The sequence below is a fragment of the Pygoscelis adeliae genome, unplaced genomic scaffold, assembly GCF_000699105.1.
Source record: "Pygoscelis adeliae isolate BGI_AS28 unplaced genomic scaffold, ASM69910v1 Scaffold592, whole genome shotgun sequence".
NCBI lineage: Eukaryota > Metazoa > Chordata > Aves > Sphenisciformes > Spheniscidae > Pygoscelis > Pygoscelis adeliae.
In genome coordinates this window covers 55,514-75,474 of record NW_008824294.1, presented here as the reverse complement: position 1 = coordinate 75,474, position 19,961 = coordinate 55,514, and the positions used below count along the sequence as shown (strand labels likewise).

At 53.7% G+C, this 19,961-nt stretch overlaps 1 protein-coding gene across 1 annotated transcript in view; it reads left to right on the top strand.

Annotated features, from left to right (window-relative positions):
• Positions 1–5,081: 5,081 nt before the first annotated feature.
• STX1A (syntaxin 1A (brain)) overlaps positions 5,082–19,961 on the top strand; it is a gene marked incomplete at its 5' end in the record, with an annotated part of 30,587 nt that continues 15,707 nt past the window's right edge. The window contains 2 exons of the mRNA XM_009318842.1: positions 5,082–5,215; positions 8,831–8,904. Of these exons, the coding sequence (XP_009317117.1) occupies positions 5,082–5,215; positions 8,831–8,904 (208 nt within the window). The remainder of the gene's footprint in view (positions 5,216–8,830; positions 8,905–19,961) is intronic.

Here is a 19,961-nt window from a genome sequence, read left to right as displayed (position 1 = left end):
GTCCATCCATCAAATCTATATCTCTCCAAATAAGAGGCAAGAAAGTTGAGGGGGACCGTATGAAAGGCCTTACAGAAGTCCAGGTAGATGACATCTGTAGCTTTTCCCTTGTCCACTGATGCAGTCACTCCATCGTAGAAGACCACCAGCTTAGTCAGGCACAATTTGCCATTGGTGAAGCCATGTTGACTGTCTCTCATCACCTCCCTGCCATCCATATGTTTCGACATGTCTTCCAGGAGGATCTGCTCTATGATCTTACCAGGCATGGAGGTGAGGCTGACTGGTCAGTAGTTCCCAGCTTGGGGCTGGAACAGCCTTTCTAGCCAATCTCCTCCCTGGTGGTTTTTAAAACATATTTAATTTTTATTACTTTAAGGCCATGAAACACTATGGAAAATGTTTCAACCAACTCCGTAGATCCCTAGGAAGGATTCCTTGTGGTTTGCTCCCAGAGACTGGATAGCTCGTGGGGCTGCCAGGTCTGTGCTTCCTCTTTGCATTTGCCTTTAAAAAATACCCTACAGTTTGTAAATGTAAGTGCCAAGATAAACAGGCACATCAATGGCAACCTGCAAGAGACAGAAGAAAAATTTTAAGGCAAGAAAGGTTTATTTTTTAAAATTTCCTTGGAGGAACTGTGGTCAGGATCTTCTTTAATTTTTTATTGAAAGAGCAAACTCTTTGCCAAAAAGATCCTTCTTCCCAGCTTTGTCAGGTAACTCAGCTATGAATTAGTTTGAAATTGTACTTTTCTTGATAACGTTGGTTGGTTGTTGTCAGTAAAGAATTGCAGGTCACAAAGAGGTGAAGGTTTATTAATCCAAACAATAAGTGAGTGAGGAAGCTTCGATGGCTGAGAACCATATCGTGTGTGCAAAGTCACCGTCACGGTGATGCTCAGATGTGCTGCAGCAGGCGGGTGTCAGTCGCCTGCAGTTAGCTGTGAAGGGTGGTGGTCTGCTGCCTGCCTGCCTGCTGCTACCCTCCTGCTCGCTGCTGGGGGGTTTGGAGGCTTTTTCCCTCCTCCTTTATTGATAATGGTGAACATCAGTGCTAAGCGTTGGGCTGCAGGCAGGAGTTCCCCCCCTGCCCTGAGTAACATCCTACGTGGCAGCTCTGGGCGCCGGTTCCTTGTGTTTGTCCCCTTTGTGTTGCATGGGGGACGCTTTTGGGAACTCGGAGAGCTGCGGGGAAGGGGAGCACGAGGGAATCGGTTTTTCTCTTTCCCAAGCAGCTGAGGATGTGCTGAAGCTGAGTGGTGTTACCAGCCTGGGCTGGGTGTTTGCCGTCTGCCGGGTCGGTGCCCTGTTTGCTGTTGGCAGAGGGAGGGGAAAGAGCTCCCAGTGCTGCCTGCACCCCTGCCCTCACCCCTGCCTCCCCCGTGCTGCCTGGGCTCCCCTCCAGGGCAGGTCACAGTGGGCCCTGGGGCTTCTCGGGGGCGTAAGGCTCGACCCTGAATCAAAACCTCCTCCCCCCTCCCAGCAGGGACTGGGGACACGGCCCCACGGTGCTGGTGGCCATGGGAGCACCCCTGCTCCCCTGCTGTGCTCAGTGCCAGCAGGAGTGGAGCAGCCGTCCCGGTGGGCTGTGGGCTGCAGGGAGCCTGTCCTGTCCTTTTAAGCATCACGTCTTGCTCCCTAGCGCTGCTCTGCTCGCCGGGGTGACGCTGGCCGTAGCGGCGGTGATGTTGTGGTACTTCCAGCTTCCTGTTGCTGAATGTTACTCGCCGTGAATGGTTAAATAGATCTGAGTGAGTCACTTAAACAGACGCCATGGATGTGAAAATAATTGTCTGGGAAGCCTGTGCCTGCCAGGTCGCCAAGTAATCCTCACATGTCCTGTGACTCAAAGCCAGCCAGAAGGAGTGTTTTCCACCTGCTGCTCAGTTGGAAATATTTTGAAGGAAGTCAGCCTAGCTCCCCGTCCCGTGTCCCCTCCATCCGTCCACGTGGTCCTTGTCCCCTTCCTGAGTGGCCAGCACGGGGGGATGTTCACCTGCGCTCACCACTTGCCCTGTGCGTCCTCAGTGATGGCATCACTGCAGTGTATCCCTCAGCCTGAACTGACAGGGAGAAGGAGCAGCACATAGCAGTGAGTTACGTGAAATTGTCTTGTAGGATCGAAGGTGGATATGGGTGGGAAGGGACCTTGGAGGTCCCTGGTCCAGTACCCTCCAGCAGGTACGTTAGATCAGGTTGCTCAGGCCTTCACCCAGCCACATGCTGAATATCCTTAAGGATGGACATCCCACAGCCTCTCTGGCTCCAGTGTTTGACCGCCTTCATGATGGCAATTTTTTTTCCTAATATCTAATTTGAGTTTTGTTTGTCCCCGCTTGGTCCATCACTGCTTGTCCTGTCCCTGTGCACCTCCAAGCTTCAGCAAGAAGCTGAAGGTCACCTCCAAGGACCAGCAGGAAGTGTGGCTCCAGCTTCTCTCTACCCTTCTGCTGGGTAGTCGTAGGCAACAGTAGGAACCCCCTTCGCTTTCCCCTTTCCAGGTGAACAAGCCCAGTTCTCGGTCTGTCCCCGTGTTCATGGCAGCCTGTTGTCCCCCGGCACTCCTGGGTCTTTGCTTCCCCGTCAGCTGGCCCCAGCCTGTCTGGGTGCAGGGAGTTACTCAGCCCAGGCTGGTTTATTTCTTTATTAAATACAAGTTCTTCAAGAACGGGGAAAAAAATAAATAATTAGTCACTTAAACGAGAACTCAAACTGAAAATGTCCTCTTCCTTTCCCTGCATTTGTGCTTATTCTCTAGCAAATGCATAATTGTACCACTTCCCCCGGTGAGGCCGCTGTGTTGGCTTGCTCAGAAATACTTGGAGCCTGGGGTGAAGGTATTCGCAGACGTGTTCATTTTCTCCTTTTCCCAATAGTGCTGAAGCTCTTAGCTCTGAGTCAGAAATGTGTACAACCGTCGATAGGATGTGACCTTCCCCCAGCACATTCCCATCATCATGATTTTCTAATTATGCCTGTGACTGCCAGCTGCGAGCGTACAGCATCAGAGCTACCACAGCCATTGAAATGACTCAGTTAATGTGCCTAGAGTCTATTAAACAAAGTTTATTTAATTAAGTAAGTCTTGATCTCATCAAAATCAAGAGGGAGCATTAGGGTGGCAGCATTTCCGAGAAATCATATTTGAATGGCAGGTGGTTTGTACTTTCTTTAGTATCTGGGTCTTGAGATATTGCGATGTGCTGGTCTCACTGCTGAGTTTTGGGGTTGGCCGGTCCCACGGTTGGGGCACAGTTATGTCCCTGGCAAGCCAGCTGGGCTGCCACAAGCCCGTGGGCGAGCACAGGGCATTTCGTACCGCCCAGCCTTTTTGCAGGTGCGCAGCATGAAGGGCTGCGCAGGCAGAGCATGGTTGGGTACCTGCGTGCTGGGCACAAGTGCTGTGCCCCCCAGTCCAGCCCTGCTGCTGTGCTCGGAGGGGTCCGGCAGTTTCTGAAGCACAGCGTGGTGAGGGGCACACCTGCACGTCTCGGCTCCTTTGAGGACACTCTGGTTTCTGAGAGAGGAACCTGGCTGAGATCAGACTCACAGAGTGGTTTGGGCTGGAAGGGACCTTCAAAGATCATCCAGTCCAACCCCCCTGCCAGGACCAGGGACATCTGCCACTAGATCAGGTTGCTCACAGCCCCGTCCAACCTGACCTTGAACACTTCCAGGGATGGGGCATCCACAGCTTCTCTGGGCAACCTGTGCCAGTGTCTCACCACCCTCATGGTACAACATTTCTTCCTTATGTCCAGGCTAACCCCACCCTCGTTCAGTTTAAAACCATTGTCTTGTGTTGGGGACCCCGGAGCTGGACGCAGTGCTCCAGGGGGGTTTCAGGAGAGCGGAGCAGAGGGGGAGCATCCCCTCCCTCGACCTGCTGGCCACGCAGCTGGTGATGCAGCCCAGGAGACGCTTGGCTTTCTGGGCTGCAAGCCCACATTGCCAGCTGATGTCCCATTTGTCACCCACCAGTATTCCTCAGTTCTTCCCTGCAGGGCTGATCAAGGAGCTTTGCTCCGATCCGGGTTTGCCAAGCATGGCTTGCGGCTTGGAGATGCTGCTGCAATGCAGAGAAAAGTCCTACAAGACACGAGTGCCCGGAGACATTGCAATGGTTGTGCTGTCAGTGGTGGTGAGCCCAGAGCCGATTCCTGGCATTTGCACAAAGGAGTAAGGGCAGATAGCCCTCTGCCAGATCCCATCGGTCAGGCAGGGCTCAGAACTTTCCCAGCTGATTTACTTCTCTCAAGTGTGGCATATGCTGTAGTTTCCTCCTCTCTCTAGCCAGGTCAATAGTCCTGGCAGCCCGGGAGACTCTTGAAAAAGCCCTCGCAGTCTTGGAGGGGCGGCCTTGGGGAGATGCTGAGACTCATGACGGGCTCCGTGCTCGGCAGGGCTCTTCTCCCAGTGGGAGCTCATGCAGGTCGCGCAGGCACGCATGGGATGCCTGTGGGGACAGGGACTTGCTCGTACTTGTTTTTATTTACAACTCCTGTGCCCCTGCCCCTGAAATACGAGAATTGCTTTACACCCTCCTGTCACTGCTGGGCTGCTCAGAGTCATTCCTGAGATGTGGCCTGTGGGACTGGGGGCACGTTTCTGGCTGCTTCAGCTCCTACTTTTCTGCCAAAAGCAGCAAATTCAGGCTGGGGATGAACACCCATACACTGGCTGTTAGTCAGGGGGTGCCAGTAAAAGATGTGACCTTTTGTAACACCCTGGGGAGGGCTTGCCTGTGTGGCAGGGGCTTGGGGAGACCAGTGCTTGGTGAGCAGAAGGTTTTTGGGTTGCAGCAGTGGTTTTTCTCTCCACTACAGGAACCAGCACTGTGGATTGTGTATCCCTTCCCTTCCACTTTCTGCAGAGTGCTGGGTATAGGGTAGGTTAGGGCTGTGTGGGCAGGGGGTCCTGCAGAACGGCTCCCCGGCTCCCTGCTTGCCTGACCAGCAGCAGGGTTATTTCCAGGCTCAGGACTGTGAGGAGAGTCCAGCGGGGTGCGTGGAGTGGAAGTGCTCCCAATCTGGAGGTGGGAGCGCTCGCAGCTCTGGTCTCCACATGCTATGGGGCCAGGCAGCAGATTTTAGCTGTCTCTCCAACACTTCTGTGTTTGCTCTTCTCTTTCTCCCCAGAAACGAAGGAGGAGCTGGAAGAGCTGATGTCTGACATAAAGAAGACAGCAAACAAAGTGCGCTCCAAGCTAAAGAGTGAGTATTTGCCTGTGATGCTGCTGTGGGGCTCTGCCTGCTGCGCTCCTGCCCTGCAGCCCCAGGCAGCGGGTACCACAGCTCCCATCCTGGGCTGGGGGTGCAGCAGGCAGGGAGCACTGCTGCCCTGGGTCCTGCTCCATGCTCCCCGCTGCTCAGCACTTCCCATTCGTCCCCCATGACCAGAAACGCCATGGGGCTGTCATCTCAACCCTGTGCCGGCAGCAGCTGATGTTTGACTTGGGTCAAGACAGTTTTGGGGTGGTTTGCTCTAGGTAGGAAAGGGCAGGTTACAGACACACAGCCCGTCCGTGTGTCCTCTGGCAACCTCAGCTGGTGCTGGGAGGGGTCGTAGAGCTGGGGGAAGGGACAGACAGAAGTGGCATCTGCCATTGCTTTGCAGGGATCACCTGAGGATGGGCATCACCTTCCCTCCCCCTAGCATCCTCTAGCTGCTTTTATTTGCCCTTTGTGAATTTGCCCCCTTGTGCCCTGTTCCCAGGATGGAGGTGAGGGAACGGGGCCACAAGCAAGTCCCGTGCCACCAGCACTGGTAGGCTTTGTGCTCTCCGGGTGAGCCCTGGCTCTGAGCAAACCCGCGGCACGGTCAAAGGTTGGGCTGCCAGGGCTGAATGGTTGAAGAGGTGCTGCTGTGGGACTTGCAAGCCTCCAAGAAGAGCTTGCTCTTCCCTGGTGAGCCAGGTTGGCACGGGCAGCCTAGGCAGGTGCAGCACCGAGAGGTCCCATCCAGACACCCATGGTCCCTCTTCCCTGTGTGGCTCTGGCTGGGCCGGGTGGTGCAGCCGGCTCTCCGGTGGGGCACTGGCATGGGGCGTGCTGCCCTGGGGCTTGTGCTTCTCGCTGCCTCCATCCTGCTCCCGCTGGGCTGGTCTTGCTTTTCCATCCCCAGTGCAGGCTGCATCGCTGGTGGCTCTGCCCAAGGCAGCAGTGCCTCCTGCCCATTCCGGCTATGCTAGCAGCGTAGCCGGGATGGGCAGGAGGCAGCGCTGCCCCCAGACATGGGCTCTGTGGGGAAGAAAGGGGCTGTTGGGCTCAGGGAAGGTTATCCTGTCTCATCAGCATGCCCTGTTGTCTTTGCATGCCTCTCCCTTGGGCAGTGCAGGGATGGAGCACGGCCAACGTGACTGTTAGTTTCCACCATCAGAAGAGTCAATCAATCTCTTTGACAAGTGGGGAGTGAGAACAACACGACTGTCAGCCCCACCGATGGCCGGGGTTGTGCTGGAGCACTCGGATGAGCCCAAAAGCCCAAGATTGGACCCCAGAAGATTCAGGGGGTCAGTGAGGACGGCAGCATCTTGAGGCAGGAGGCAGGTCACCCAGGCACGGCTCGGATTTGCCTGCAGTGGTCTTGGACATCAGCGTGGGATTTAGTTGAGATTGTTGCAGGAGACCCAGCCGTGTCTGAAGGGTGGGAGAGGAGCTGGTGCTTCCCCCAAGGCAGCAGTGTTCTCCCTAATCCCAGGGTTTTGTGGGAGCCCTGCAGTTGTGGAGGACTTACCTATGGCTGGAGCTGTTGGTTAGGTTCATCACCACTGGCGTGGCCATGTCCCATGTGTATGCCAGAAGGAGACTTGTACCTCCGTTGTCCCCTTGCTGCCCTCTGTCCTCCTGACACGTGATCTCAGCTAGGCCCAGGAAGGAGAGCTAGGGGCCGACTTACCCATTTCATAGACCAGGGGATCCCTTCCCATGGACCAGAGCCCCCCACAGCTATACTGGGATCCCTGGTGTCCAGGTGGGGACAGGGTTTAGCCTGTGCAAAACAAAAATCCTTTTCCATAGGTGTTTTGTTTTGTGTTTTTTAAGGGACTTTGAGAGCCTGAAGGATTGCAGGACAGGCTCCGATTCCTGTTTCCTTCTTCCAGAAAAGACTCACTGGTATCGTATTTACCTGGAGCAACGGATGATTAGTCCTTGTGCTTTGTCCCAAATCACCTCGTGGCCGGCATGATCAATGAAAGAAAACAGTCAGAACTGATCAAAAACACCATCTGCTGACAACAAATTGGCTTCTTTAGGACAGACATTGCTCATGCAGTGGCTAATTCTAATTACCAGCTTCTTGGGAAAATGTGATTTTATTAATTGTCATAAATGCACAATGTTTGCCAATACTGTTCCTTGGGAACAGGGAACCGTTTATGACAAGTGTGGAGGAAGACCAATTGCTGATGAAATATGCTGGGCAGGCAGCAGCCAGTGCACTCGCAGGCAGGGGGGTGCACAGGAGAAGTGCCGTGGCCGCCTGGCTGTGTGGGACGGGACTTTTCAGATAAGCTCTAGATACAGATGCCTGTTCCAGGATAGACTGGGAGGGAGTGCAGAATTTGTGCTGATGTTCTTCAGCACTTCCCCCGAGCATGCTGTGCTGTTGGGATGCCCTCTGCCAGCACCACGAAGGGTTCCCCAGGCCCACAGTCTTCCTTACAGCGCTGCTGCTCTCTGCAGGGTGGTACTGTGGGGCCACCCACGCTAACCAGCACACAGCAGAAACACAGATGCCCACTGTGGTGGTGGTGTCCTGCACTCTGCCCTGCTGCGCTGGATGGTGATGGGGAGCCACTGGGCAGCTCCAGGGAATGGGGAGCCCCTGCTGCAGGAAGAACCTGCCCCATGCCTGGGCTCATGGGACCTGCTCCAGTGTGGAAGGTGCTGGGGACAGCCAGGCTCAGAGAGCTGTGGGACATCTGCATTGGGAATGGGGTCTTCAGCCAAACTCAGGGGATGCCACCAGCTCACACCTGGTGGTCTACATGGAGACATGTATCTCTGCACGCTGGGTCAGCCTGCTGACGGGAGCTTTCTTCCAGGCTTTTTAAGTCCCTGAATTTAAGTTTTTGAATTAGCATGTCCCGAGCTGGCCTTGAGGAGCAGATTTGCACTGCCTTGCTCTGTGCCAGACCTCCTGCCCTGCAACCCCATGCTCTCTCCCTGCCCAAACCACGGTGGGATGCTGAGCAGGGCAGCGCTCCTCCCTGCTGTGATTTATGGTCTTTGGACAAGTGAGGAATTCGTCTCACTTAGCTGCACTACCGGGCATAATTAAAAAGGAAAATCTCTGCTTTGCTGCAGAGGACTGTTCAGCAAGATGAAGCGCGCTCTTGCCAGCCTGGTGGGTCCTCCCTGTGCAAGGCCGGGCAGCTGGCAGACCTACTATTTTTAGGGTCCCTGGAGAAGTCTTGAGCTTTGGTATTTTGCAGAGACATTTTAGCTCTGGGTTTCCTCGTCCTGCGTAGCAGGGGGAGAACAGCACTCCATTTTGTTTGAATACTGGAAAGTGCGGAGATCAGACCTGAGCATTATGTCAGTTTTGTGTTGAAATCTTCACTTACCAGCCTGGGGGTGACGGATGCTGCCCTTGACAGCACCAAGTCTCAGCCAGTGGCCAGGCACGGAGTGCTTTGCAGTAATGAAAGAGGGCTGTGCTGCCAGTCCAGGCTACATCGCGGGCTAGAGTCAGGAGCTGGGGGCTGCTCAGTGCCAGATGCTCCTTGATTCACAGGCTTCAATCTTTTACAGTCCCTTTGCCAAACAATCCCTTTTCCTTCTCTAAACAGCACAAAATAATCTGTGTCCTTCTACCCCGACCAGGTATTGAGCAGAGTATTGAACAAGAGGAAGGACTGAACAGATCATCTGCTGACCTGCGGATAAGGAAAACTCAGGTGAGTCTCTGCTCTGTGGCGCTGGGAAGGGGAGGACGGGAAGCGGCGGGAGGCAGTTGAGGGATCCCAGGAGGTGATGGGAGAGGAGGGCTGTGCTTGGGTTTAGAGCAATCAGGTTCTGGTGTGCAAATACTGGGCAAAGTAATGCAGCACATTTCCGAATAGATCAGCAAAAAAGCCAGCCTGAAAGACCCGTGACATAAGTATGCGCAGAGGGAGCTGTGGAGGGGAGGGCGGCGTGCATCGGCCTCGTCCTTGTGTGCAAGTCTGAGCATCTGCGTGGATGAACAGGCGGGTGGGTTTCTGCACGTCCATGTTAAGCATCTCACTAAAGGTGATTTTGACTGGAGCAAAAATGCCCTCCTGAAGTGCCAGGTTTGGGGGGAGAACGTTTGCCTGCAAGGTGTTGAGAAACCTGAAGTCTCTGTGTGTTTCTGTAGTGCCTGGAAGGATGCTTGAGCAGCTCGTAAATGAGACCAAGGCTTACTGATGCAGCTGGGTAACTCACCTAAAATTTCACTTAATCGAAGAAGATGGGTGGTCTTTCAGAGAGCACTGTGCAGGCCTGCAGCCTGCTGGAAATGTTCTTCCCTGTTGGGGTTGTGGTTGCCCCTCCACCGGGCATCGATGTGGCTTCACAGTCCAGGAAACGTTAGACTTCCGAAGGGCTGACACAACTCTTCCTCTTGTTCCCATGAAACCACCAATAACTAGCACCTTCTTTTCCTGAAGATGGGCTTCTTAGCAGGGTTATCCAGGGGTAGAGGTAGAGATGGGGTGCACCTCTCTTTCCTCCACCTGGGTGGTCCCGAGGCTGCGTTATGCTCAGTTGTGATGAAAGGTCGTGCTGCTCGTGCTTCTGTCTGCAGCCAAGGCGGGGTGGAGTGTTTTGGCTCTACAAGAGATGGGGGTTGAGGGACATGGGGCTTGTCCGTGGGTCCAACAGCACGCACTAGAAACTGGAAGTCACTGACCTTGCTTTGGGCCTAAGGTTGGGCTGCATGACCTTCTGAAGTCCCTTCCAGCCTGAATTATCCTACAATTCTGAGTAACTCCCCTCCCACCCCCCTGAAGTCAAGAAATAGCTTAGAAATATTTGATGAAAGAAGTTTTGGAATGTCTTGTAGAGAGGCTTTTCTCTGTCAGGAGCAACTGATTGCAGTGCGAAGGTCTGATTGCTGCAGAACATGCCTGCTGGGCACTGCTCGGGTCCTGGCCTGAGGCAGCTGGAGAGTGAGGACAGGTCACAAACATCTCTCTGATGTCCGTGGTGGGTGCTAGTGGGAAGACTTAGAGAACATCAACAGAGAGAGCACAGTCAATGGGGTTGTGGCAAGGCCAACGACTTGGCAGAAAGTGCCAAAAGAAAATGTCCTGGGGGAAGCAGCAGGCAGGCACGACCCGGGAGGGCAGTGCAAAGTGCGGGGGGAAGGCCGAGGAAAAGGACGTTGGAGGGGAGCTGGGGACAGGGGAGATGACTGAGCTTCATACGCCCCTCATACAGGCTGCGGAATCTTCACAGGTCTCGGGTTAAGTCAGAAGCATTTGACTGCTGATGACCTGAGGTCTCAGAAGACAAGGTTACCCACGGTCTCCAGCTGCTTTTGAAACCAGGGCTTGAATTCCTAAATAATGTGTACTTTGTGAAAATAGGACATGCTTTTACTGATTTTCTGAGGTCAGAGCTATGCAATTGTCTTGGACATCCCAGGATTGCTGAGCATGTTGGGATGGAGACAGGAGAGACCAAGGCCGTGGCTCTAGTGGCCTCTGTTGGATCAGTCAGCAGTGCAAATTTATCTGGATCAGGCGTAGGCATGCGGTGGCACCTTGGTCCCAGCATGTGTGCAAGACTTCGTGCTGGCCAGAGCTGCCATAATCTGTGTGCAGGAGGGTAGGTGGCACCTGACACTGCACCCACAAACACGCCATTAACTCCAGGTTTTAGAGGAAAGTGGATCCAAAAGAGTGAATTTGTGCTGGGTTGGCATCTTGTGTTGTGTGACCATGGCATTTTTTTATTGAGTCCATCCATTGTCAGCTATGGCCTGAGCTCTGAAAGCTGAACTAGTTTAGCTTGATGAAATGGCACTAGACAGAGGAGATTTGGCTTCTTCAGAAAAAGTGTGCAAAGCAAACAAGTGTTTCGTTTAGAGGTGGTATAACTTGGCCATACTACTCAGTAATGGGCTGAAAATGTGGGTTAATTCTCGTGGGGAAGTGATTGTGAAAGAACATGACGTTTTACGGCTTCAGATCCTCCATCTGCCGGAAGGAAAGTCAGAGGCTTGATTGCATGAACTGTTTGACAAGAGCTTCCCCCATCATCTGTGTATCACCCTCGATGGAGCAGCTCCCTCCAGGGCCTTCTAGAGAGGTGTTGTGTCTGCTCGGTGTTGGCTTTGTTGTGTCTCCCAGGCCATGGGCGCGGTGGGGAAGTGCGTCCATGGGGGCCTTCTCAAGTGTGGGGTGTGACCCGGCTTCTCCCTTCCACTTGCGCTGCGGTACTGCTGCTTTTGGGGGCACCAGGGCGATGCTCCAGCAGACCCGTGTTGAGGATGGGTGAACCTGTCCCTGCTGTACAAGAGTGATCAGGTCCTGATGGCAGGATCAGGCCATCCACTGATAGTTGTGTGCCTAAGCCGTGGCCGACTCCTGGGTGCTGCTGCACCCTGCCATGGGATCTGACTTTAGCACTGCCCCCTCTACGGCTACCTGGACTCTAAAGCTACTGGCTCATGTATAGGCTGAAAGAGTCACTTCTCTCCTGCAAACCACCGCGTGTCAGGCTGTCGTGGGGATCTCGCTGCAGGGGGGATCACACGTGGGTGACCCCAGGTGCCTGCTCAGCCCGCAGGTTCCCTTATCTCCAACTTCCCACGCGTGGTTCATGGTTCTCTGGACTGTTCTCTGTGCTCTGCAGTGTTCATTTTCTTGGTCCTTGCTACGGAGATGTTGTTGGAATGTTTATGCCTTGGGAAATGGCACAAGCACTTCTTTGTGCTCTCACTTTGTCCTGCAGAAGCGGTGAGTCTGGGGACCGCTGCTCATGAGCAGGCAGCGTCCTGTGTGTCTCCTGTAGGGAGAGGTAAGAAAGAGTTAGATAAATTGAATGGAAGTATACAAATGGAAGCAGCAGAGGGAATGGCAGAAGGGATACAAGACTGGCATGGGTTGATGGCACCTAACCCAAAAGGTCATCGAGATGCATGGATACATGCAGCTTCTAAGAAGGCTTAGGTGGAAAACCATTGGGCAGCTTGCTCCAGGACAGGAGGTGAGAGGACCTCTGAAGGTCCCATGCAATTTAAATCTTTCCATAATTGTAAATCAGCTGTGCTGCCTAATGGCCCTGAGGCAGAACAGGTCAATGGGGTGGAAGATCAGTGTTGCTGGCAGCTCCCGGCGAGCACAGAAGGTGCATCCCAAACCCCTCTGTGGCCACCAGTAACAAAGAACCCAGGAGATGAGGGGGACCTGTAGGACATGTCACACACAAGTGCTGCTGGCCGTACATCTTGTGATGCAATGTGAATTTGGGGCACCAGAAAATGAGTGAATCCAGGAGGGAGTGAAACCCGCTTTATTTTAAATTTATTTTTGTTGCATAAATCGCCTTCTGTTCAGTGCAGTCTCACACTGAGCTCTGCTAGCTCAGTTGCAGCACTCTGGTGCTGAGCTTCTTTGGTTCATGTCTATATTTTAAGCAGCCTTGCCTGTCCTGGCTTGGCCATGGGCTTGTGTGGTGAGAGCTCAGCCAGGCTGGAGACGTTTCCCTGAGGGGAGTCACAGTGTGGTGGCCAGGCAAACCATCTGGGTTGCAAGGGTCCAGGGCACCCGCGGGATGACTGCATGGTTGGTACAGGGCTTATGAGCCTGTCACGCGTGTCTCATCATCGCAACTTCTTAAAATCAGCCTTCTCTGGGCTGATGCTTTGTCTTCTGCCCCACCATGCAGGGTTGCTCTGTAGTTTTTATTGCAGGTTGGCCAACCTTCTGGTGATCCTTTGGTGAGAGAGCACCTGGCAAGATGCAGTCATTGCTCCAGCAGTGGAATCTGCCTCTGCATTGCTGCAGGGCGAGCTACAGTGCTTTGCCCTCGCTGGTCGTACTGGAGGATGTGGATGAAAATGAGGCGTCTCAGAGCAGAGAAGCAAGGCCTTGCTCTGCAGCGAAGATTGTGTTTTAGCAAATCATTAAACTGATGAAGGCCAGGGGAGCTGCCAGCGTTGCTCTTCAGCACCCAGGGGTGGGGATCCAGGCATGGATCTGCTGCTCTCACAGGGGGTTTACGCACAAATACAGCTCAGTAAAAATCCTACTTTCTCTGAGCACTCTGCAGTGAAGCCAGAGGAGTTTTGGCGTTTACAGTTTATCTCCTTTTCAGTCTGGGAAGCCGCTCGCGTAGTCTGCTCTCCCATGCCGCAGTCGGTGCCGAATCAATACAGCAGTGACGTTAACTGATCACCTCTGCAGAGACAGCTTCCAGCTCGGAGCCCAGCATCCTCCCAGCCCTGCACAAGTGCTGAGAGGCTGTCACGGCTGAGCCTGAGGCAGTGGGGAAACAGTCCTCTGCAAAACTGGGGCAAGAGAAAGGCTTGTCTCCAGAGCAAGTGGGAAGGAGAATTGCTGGGGCATAGCAAAGCCAAAGCAAAGTATAGTGCAAGAGCACACCGCAAAGCAGGACAGCAGCTCTGTCCCTCTGCACGCTAGCTCTCCTGTCCCTCCCCAGGGCGATCCTGTTAGGGCAGAGGTCTGCTCTAGCTGGGCAGTGTCGGGGGGAGTCAGCAGATCTCTTCCCAAAAAAAACCCCTTTGCCTTTATCACTCCAGAGACACTGCTGTGTGCTGACAGGAGTGCTGTGAAATCCCCACCAGGCCTTCGGCTCTGCTGTGCCCTTCAGGAGCTGTTTGCCATCTCAAATGCAGGTGCCGGGTGGCAGTGGCAGGGAGGGGGAGAGCAGGGAGGTGGCAGCCGAAGCTGGCTGTCCCTGGTGTCAGCCGTGGTGTGTACATGTTTCCCAGGCAAAGGCATTACTTCTGCAGTGTCCGAGGAAACTAGAGGTGGCCACAAATTGGTGCTGTGTAGCCCAGGGCTGTGAATTTGAGCAGGGTTTAGATTTGCTTCGTGTTGAAGCTCTGTGATTCAGACATCATCCTGGCACATGGGAGAGCGGGATTCAGGGCTCTGCTCCACCACAGAGTCATGGAATGGTTTGGGTTGGAGGGGACCAAGATCATCTGGTCCAACCCCCCCTGCCTGATCTTCCACTGGATCAGGTTGCTCAAAGCCCCGTCCAGCCTGACCTTGAACACTTCCAGGGATGGGGCATCCACAGCTTCTCTGGGCAACCTGTGCCAGTGTCTCACCACCCTCATCGTAAAACATTTCTTCCCTATGTCCAACCTAAACCTACTCTCATTCAGTTTAAAACCGTTGCCCCTTGTCCTGTCACTGCAGGCCTTGGTGAAAAGTCTTTGTCCATCTTTCTTATAAGCCACCTTTATATATTGAACAGCTGCAGTAAGGTCTCCCCAGAGCCTTCTCTTCTCCAGGCTGAACAACCCCAACTCTCTCAGCCATGGACCACTCAGTCAAGGAAGTGGGAGATTTTCTTGTAATCTGGGCATTTTTTAGCATTTCTCTAGGCTCTGCAGGTAATCAGGGGAGAGGAGCTCCTCCGGGCTGCAGCTTGGAGCCCCTGCATTGGGAGGCTGAGGTGGGCGATGTAGCACCCTGCTGCACTTCGGGGCTTTGGCTTCTGACCTGGGTGGTCTCCAACTCTGGGCTTCTGCAGCTGTTCACCTTCCCAGGGACGCCCCGCGTGCGCAGGGCGGGAGGTGATCTGGGCACAGAGCGGTGTGGCCCCAGGGTTACGTTGCTGGCTTTGCTTGTCACCGCGCACTGCTGGTAAGAGGAGCTGACAGCTCTGGCAGGGCTGGCAAGCAGCACTGCTGGGCTGTGTGTGCCTGACGGGTGAGCTGTACCGATGCGACTGTTGTAGCTGTCACCCGGGGAACAGTGTGGGGTGAGCTTGAGTTAAGGCAGTTTTCTGGCTGGATCATAACATTAGTGTGAAAAAGTCCCTGGCCCTTGCTTGCATTGGTTTTGCCCCGGTACCCAGTGCACTGCCGGTGCGATTTTGAGTTTTTGATGCCCTGGGACAGATCCTCAGTGGGGGCACCACACGGCAATGGAGCTATTGCAGCTGGCGTTGGCTGTGTTTGTAGCATGGGTGTCCCCCTTGGACTCTCGGCCATCCAGGGACAATCAACGGCCTAACTAGAAATCTGGCACGCAGGTTTGTTCCTTGTCATGGGATCACAGCACGCTGGTGAGAAGGGAGCTCGGGAGATCCCAGCCCCTGCCACAGAGCAGTGCCAGCCGCATCAGGTTGCTCATGGCCTTGTCCAGCTGCGTTCTCAGTATCTAGAAGGATGGAGATGCCATGGGCATCGGTCCATGGGTCCTCTGGGCCCCGGTCCAATGTTTGACCACCCTTATGATTTAATATTTAACTGGAATGCCCTGTGTCCCAGCTTGGTCTGTCGTCTCTTGTCCTGCCCCTGTGCACCTCCAAGAAGTGTCTGGCTTCAGCTTCTCTCCATTCTTCCACTGGGTTGTTGTAGGCAGCAATAAGATCCCCCTGAGCTTTGTCATCTTCAGCTGGCCAAACCCTGCCTGTCCTCATTTGTCCTGTGCTCCAGCCCAGACCACCTTGGTGGCCTCAACTGGCTTCACTCCCATGCGATGTGTTGTGGGGAGCCCCAAGCAAAACACAGCACTTTAGCTGTGGTCTCACAAGCACTAGGTGGAAGTGAACTATCCCTGTCCTCACCCTGCTGGCTGTCCTCCTGCTCACCCAGCCTGTAATGAGTTTCACCTTCACTGCTGGCTCCTGGGCAGCCCTGATGTCCATGAGGACTCCGGGAGCTCTAGGTGCTTTCTGGCCAGCTGGCCCCCAGCCTGTCCTGCAACGTGCATCCCATCCCCAACACAGGACGCTGCATTTGCCTTTGAGCTTCCTGGGGTTCCTGTCAGCCCCCTTTCTCCAGACTGTTGAGGTACCTCTGAATACCAGCCCTGTCGTCTGTCGCTCTCCCCAGTTTGGTGTCTTCTGCAAACCTGCTGAAAGTGCACTCCACTCCACTGTCCCAGGACAGTGACAAAGGTGTTTAATTGTATTTTCAGACCCAGCAATGCTCATGGAGGGATTATCGTTAGGAACGGGCCACTGGTTGGAATTTGTATCGCTGATCACAACCTGGCAGCCCAGACAATTTTCCACCAACCTTATCCAACCTGTGTCCTATCAAAATGGCTATAAGGATACTGTGGGAGTCTGTGTCAAAGGCTTTAAACTCAGGGTGTGCACCATTCCCTGCTCTCCTCTTATCTACACAGCTAGTCATCTCATCAGAGAAGGCCATCAGGGTGGCACAGCATGATTTGCCCTCGGTAAATCCACGCTGGCTGTTTCCAATTACCTTCTTGTCCTTCTGGGAGGATTTACTGAATGACCTTCCCAGTGACTGAGGGGAGGCTGAGGGCTTCCCCAGGTCCTCCTCCCAGATGTGTGGCGTTTGCCTTTTTTTGCCAGTCCTCTGGAACCACCCATGATCATCGCCATCTTTGGAAGGTGATGGGGAGGCCCTTTGCAGTGACATTGGCCAGCTCCATCAGCATGGTCAGATACATCCCGCCTGGTCCTATGTATTCTGTGTGTGAATTTCTGTGTATATTTCCAGTTCACTTAAGCACGCCCAAAGTCTACATCCCTCTCCATGGGTAGTGTTTCATGCCACCGGCCTCTGCTCAGAGGGCACTGGGAGGCCATGGACAGACCTTACCCGTGATCACCAAGACAAAAGAAGAAATGGAAACCTTAGACTTTGCCGTGCCCCTGGTCACTAGATCTTCTGCCCCACTGAGCCGTGGGACCACAGCTTCCTTAGGCCTTCCTTAAGCTCTTAGATACTTAGGGCAGCCCATCCTGCTGCCCCGCACACCCCTCACACCGCTCCAGCTGAGCTCTGGCTCTCCCAGCTCCTCCCTGGGTGCTTGGGCAATGTGCCTGCGTTCCCCCAGACCCCGGTCCCGCTCCCACCTCCCTTCCTACATTTGCGCGTGGGATTTGGGATGAGTCGAACCGGAGAGCTGATTTAGATATGCCTGGTACTTTAAGCGTGGTCCTTGTGTAGGTATTTCTGCAACAAGGGCTTCACTAGTTTGTATGGACTTTGCTGTGAGCAAATCACTGAGTAAAAGGAGGAATGAGGAGCCGATTACCCCCTTGTTAACATGTTGTAAATTAGGAGTAACTGAGCATTAAGATTATGGACTTTTATTCTGGCTTTGCTGTTGTCATCTCCAGCCAGAAGAGCCTCATCAGACCTGGACCTTTCATAGGAATGGCTTTGTCTTACCCCGGGCCAGCTGGCTGGGCTGTGTTGGAGCCCACGAGGCAGGGAGGCTCGTGTGAGCACGTGCCCCAGCACATCGGGCAGGGCTGGTCCTCCGGCCATCGTCCTGGGGCAGCCAATGGTGCTGGCCTCTTCCGTGGGAGCCCTCAGTGGCTGTCCCAAACTCTACGAGCCCGCAGCAAACTGGTCCCAGGGGCAGCCTGGCTCCTGGGCTGCGTCTGCACCGGGGAAAAGTGTTTTCATGATCTAAATCTGTTACATTAAAACCACGCTGTTTGTCCCCATTTCACAGCAGCAGTTTGAATAACCCTACCTCGGTCAGCTCACCAGCAGCAGAAAGACGCAGGAGGCTTTGGGGTGGCAGCTCCCAAGGGCATCCCCAGCCTAGAAATGTTGCCAGTGGTGCAGGTTCCCAGACGTCTCGACAGTATTTTCCGTGTTTCTATAAGTATCAAATTCTGAGTTCCTAACAGAGCAAAAGCTGCTATTTACGTTCTTCCAAATGTCAGTACTTTCAGTCCTTGTTATTCAGAATAGCTTTTGCTCTAGTTGTTTTTGGGCTTGGTTTATCTAGCCGGTGCGGTGGAAATATTCACCTCGCTTGGACTAGTTTGAACACTGAAACAAACCCAGCCGGTGGGAACTCAGGAGTGGGATCTCTGCTCCCCCTGTAACCCCGACGGGCTCAGGAGGAAGGCTGGCAGCCCCCCCGGGCCCTCCCACGGGATGAGCACTTCAGAAATGTCTTTCTCAATTAAAAACATTGAAGGCCAAGGTCCCAGGTTTCAGTGTATGCTTTGTGGGGGTTTCAAAGCCCCCTGTGGGTACGCAGAGCTATGTGAGCTCTTTGGAAATCCAGCTTGGTGGTTCAGCAAATTGGGCTGCTTTCCCCATGTTTGGGGAGTGAAGAGTTGCTGGCCCTGGGTGAAACAACCCCATTTCCTAACTTTAGTTAATATTTTCTGTTTAATGAGTTTCTTTCAACCGCAAGGTACATTTTGATATGCTTTTTATTTACTCTGAATATTCAGGTAGTTTTATTTAATGACTGAAAGCCATTTAAAATGCTTTTTCCAGCCCATTTTGCATGAAACTCCATGTTCCTTCAAAAACTAAATGCATTTTGTAGACATGTGGGATGCCTGTGGGAACATAAAATAACAATCTGACAAAATAAACACTAAGTTAAATAACTTCTTAAGTAAAAGAGCTATGGTGTGGTATACTGATTAGCAGAAAGGGGTGTCGTTCAACACCCAGGCTATATTTGGCTGCAGATCAACATATGTTGATACTTTTCAGCTGAATGAGAATGAACTGGATTTTAGGAAAACAATTTTGAAAAGGCAGAAGAGTCGCTTGGATGGCACATCATGTCTTTGCCGGATGCTCAGGAGCTGTTTTGACCTTGCTTTGGGCTGGGCACCTCTCAAGCAGAGGCTGCCTGCTGAAGCTGAAGCTGCCGGGGGGTTTCGTGTGAGGTTTGCCAGCAGAGGAGGAATAAGATGAGCTGTCTGAGGCTCTGCCATAAATACTAAGCTGCTGCTTGCTTAGAATAGCTGCAAAGCAAATGCAAGTATATCTTCAAGATGTCTCCAGTGCCGTCTCCTGGAGGTAGGGATGTGTTGGCTGGGCTGCTCTGGGTGTACCAACACCCGGTAGGAGTGTCTGAATGCCGGTCTGCACCAGGCACATCTGACCCTGCAGAGATGTTGCCTTGCACCGGTCCCCCCCTGCGTAGAGGCTTTGAGAGCTGCTCCAGCTCAGGAGGGCTGTACCCAGCCCTTCAGTTCAGCTCTCTGTGAGCTGGAACTAAGGGTGAGCTCAGGCCGTGCTGGTGGACCTGAAAATCCCAGGGGAAGCACTCATTGGGAGTTTCTTCATCGTGTCAGCCTCTCCGTAACTTCTTTCTGATCCTTTCAGAGTATTCTCTTTTCCCATCCCTTTTCCATTGCCTCCTCTCCTTTCACCTTCCACCGTTTCTCCATATCTCCTGTTGCTCCCCACTCCCCGGGTTGGGTTGCACGAGCAGTCCACGGGGTGAGGTTGGGTAACACACCCTTCTTCCCCCTGCGGCAGTACCGTTGGCTGGTCCCCCCTTGCAGGTGACTGTTGCGTGCAAGAGTGATGCTGAGCGCCCGGGACAGGTGTGTGAGATGTGGGCCATCAGTCACGTGCTGTTGCTTCTGCTGTTGCTTCTTCACATGCACAGTTGAAGAAGCGCACCGGCATTTCTTGCTTGATGCAGTATCGGATTTGGCTTTGCTTGAGACTCATGCACCAGACTTGCCTTCTCTGGAAAAGGAGGCTTTCAGCACTGCGAAGAAGGGCTTGGGGAGACGGGTGGGTGATAAATGGGACATGAGCCGGCAATGTGCGCTTGCAGCCCAGAAAGCCAAGCGTCTCCTGGCCTGCATCACCAACAGCGTGGCCAGCAGGTCGAGGGAGGGGATGCTCCCCCTCTGCTCCGCTCTCCTGAGACCCCCCCTGGAGCACTGCGTCTAGCTCTGGGGTCCCCACCACAAGACAGACATGGACCTGGTACAGCGGGTCCAGAGGAGGCCACCAAAATGGTCCGAGGGCTGGGACACCTCTGCTATGGAGAAAGGCTGGGAGAGTTGGGGTTGTGCAGCC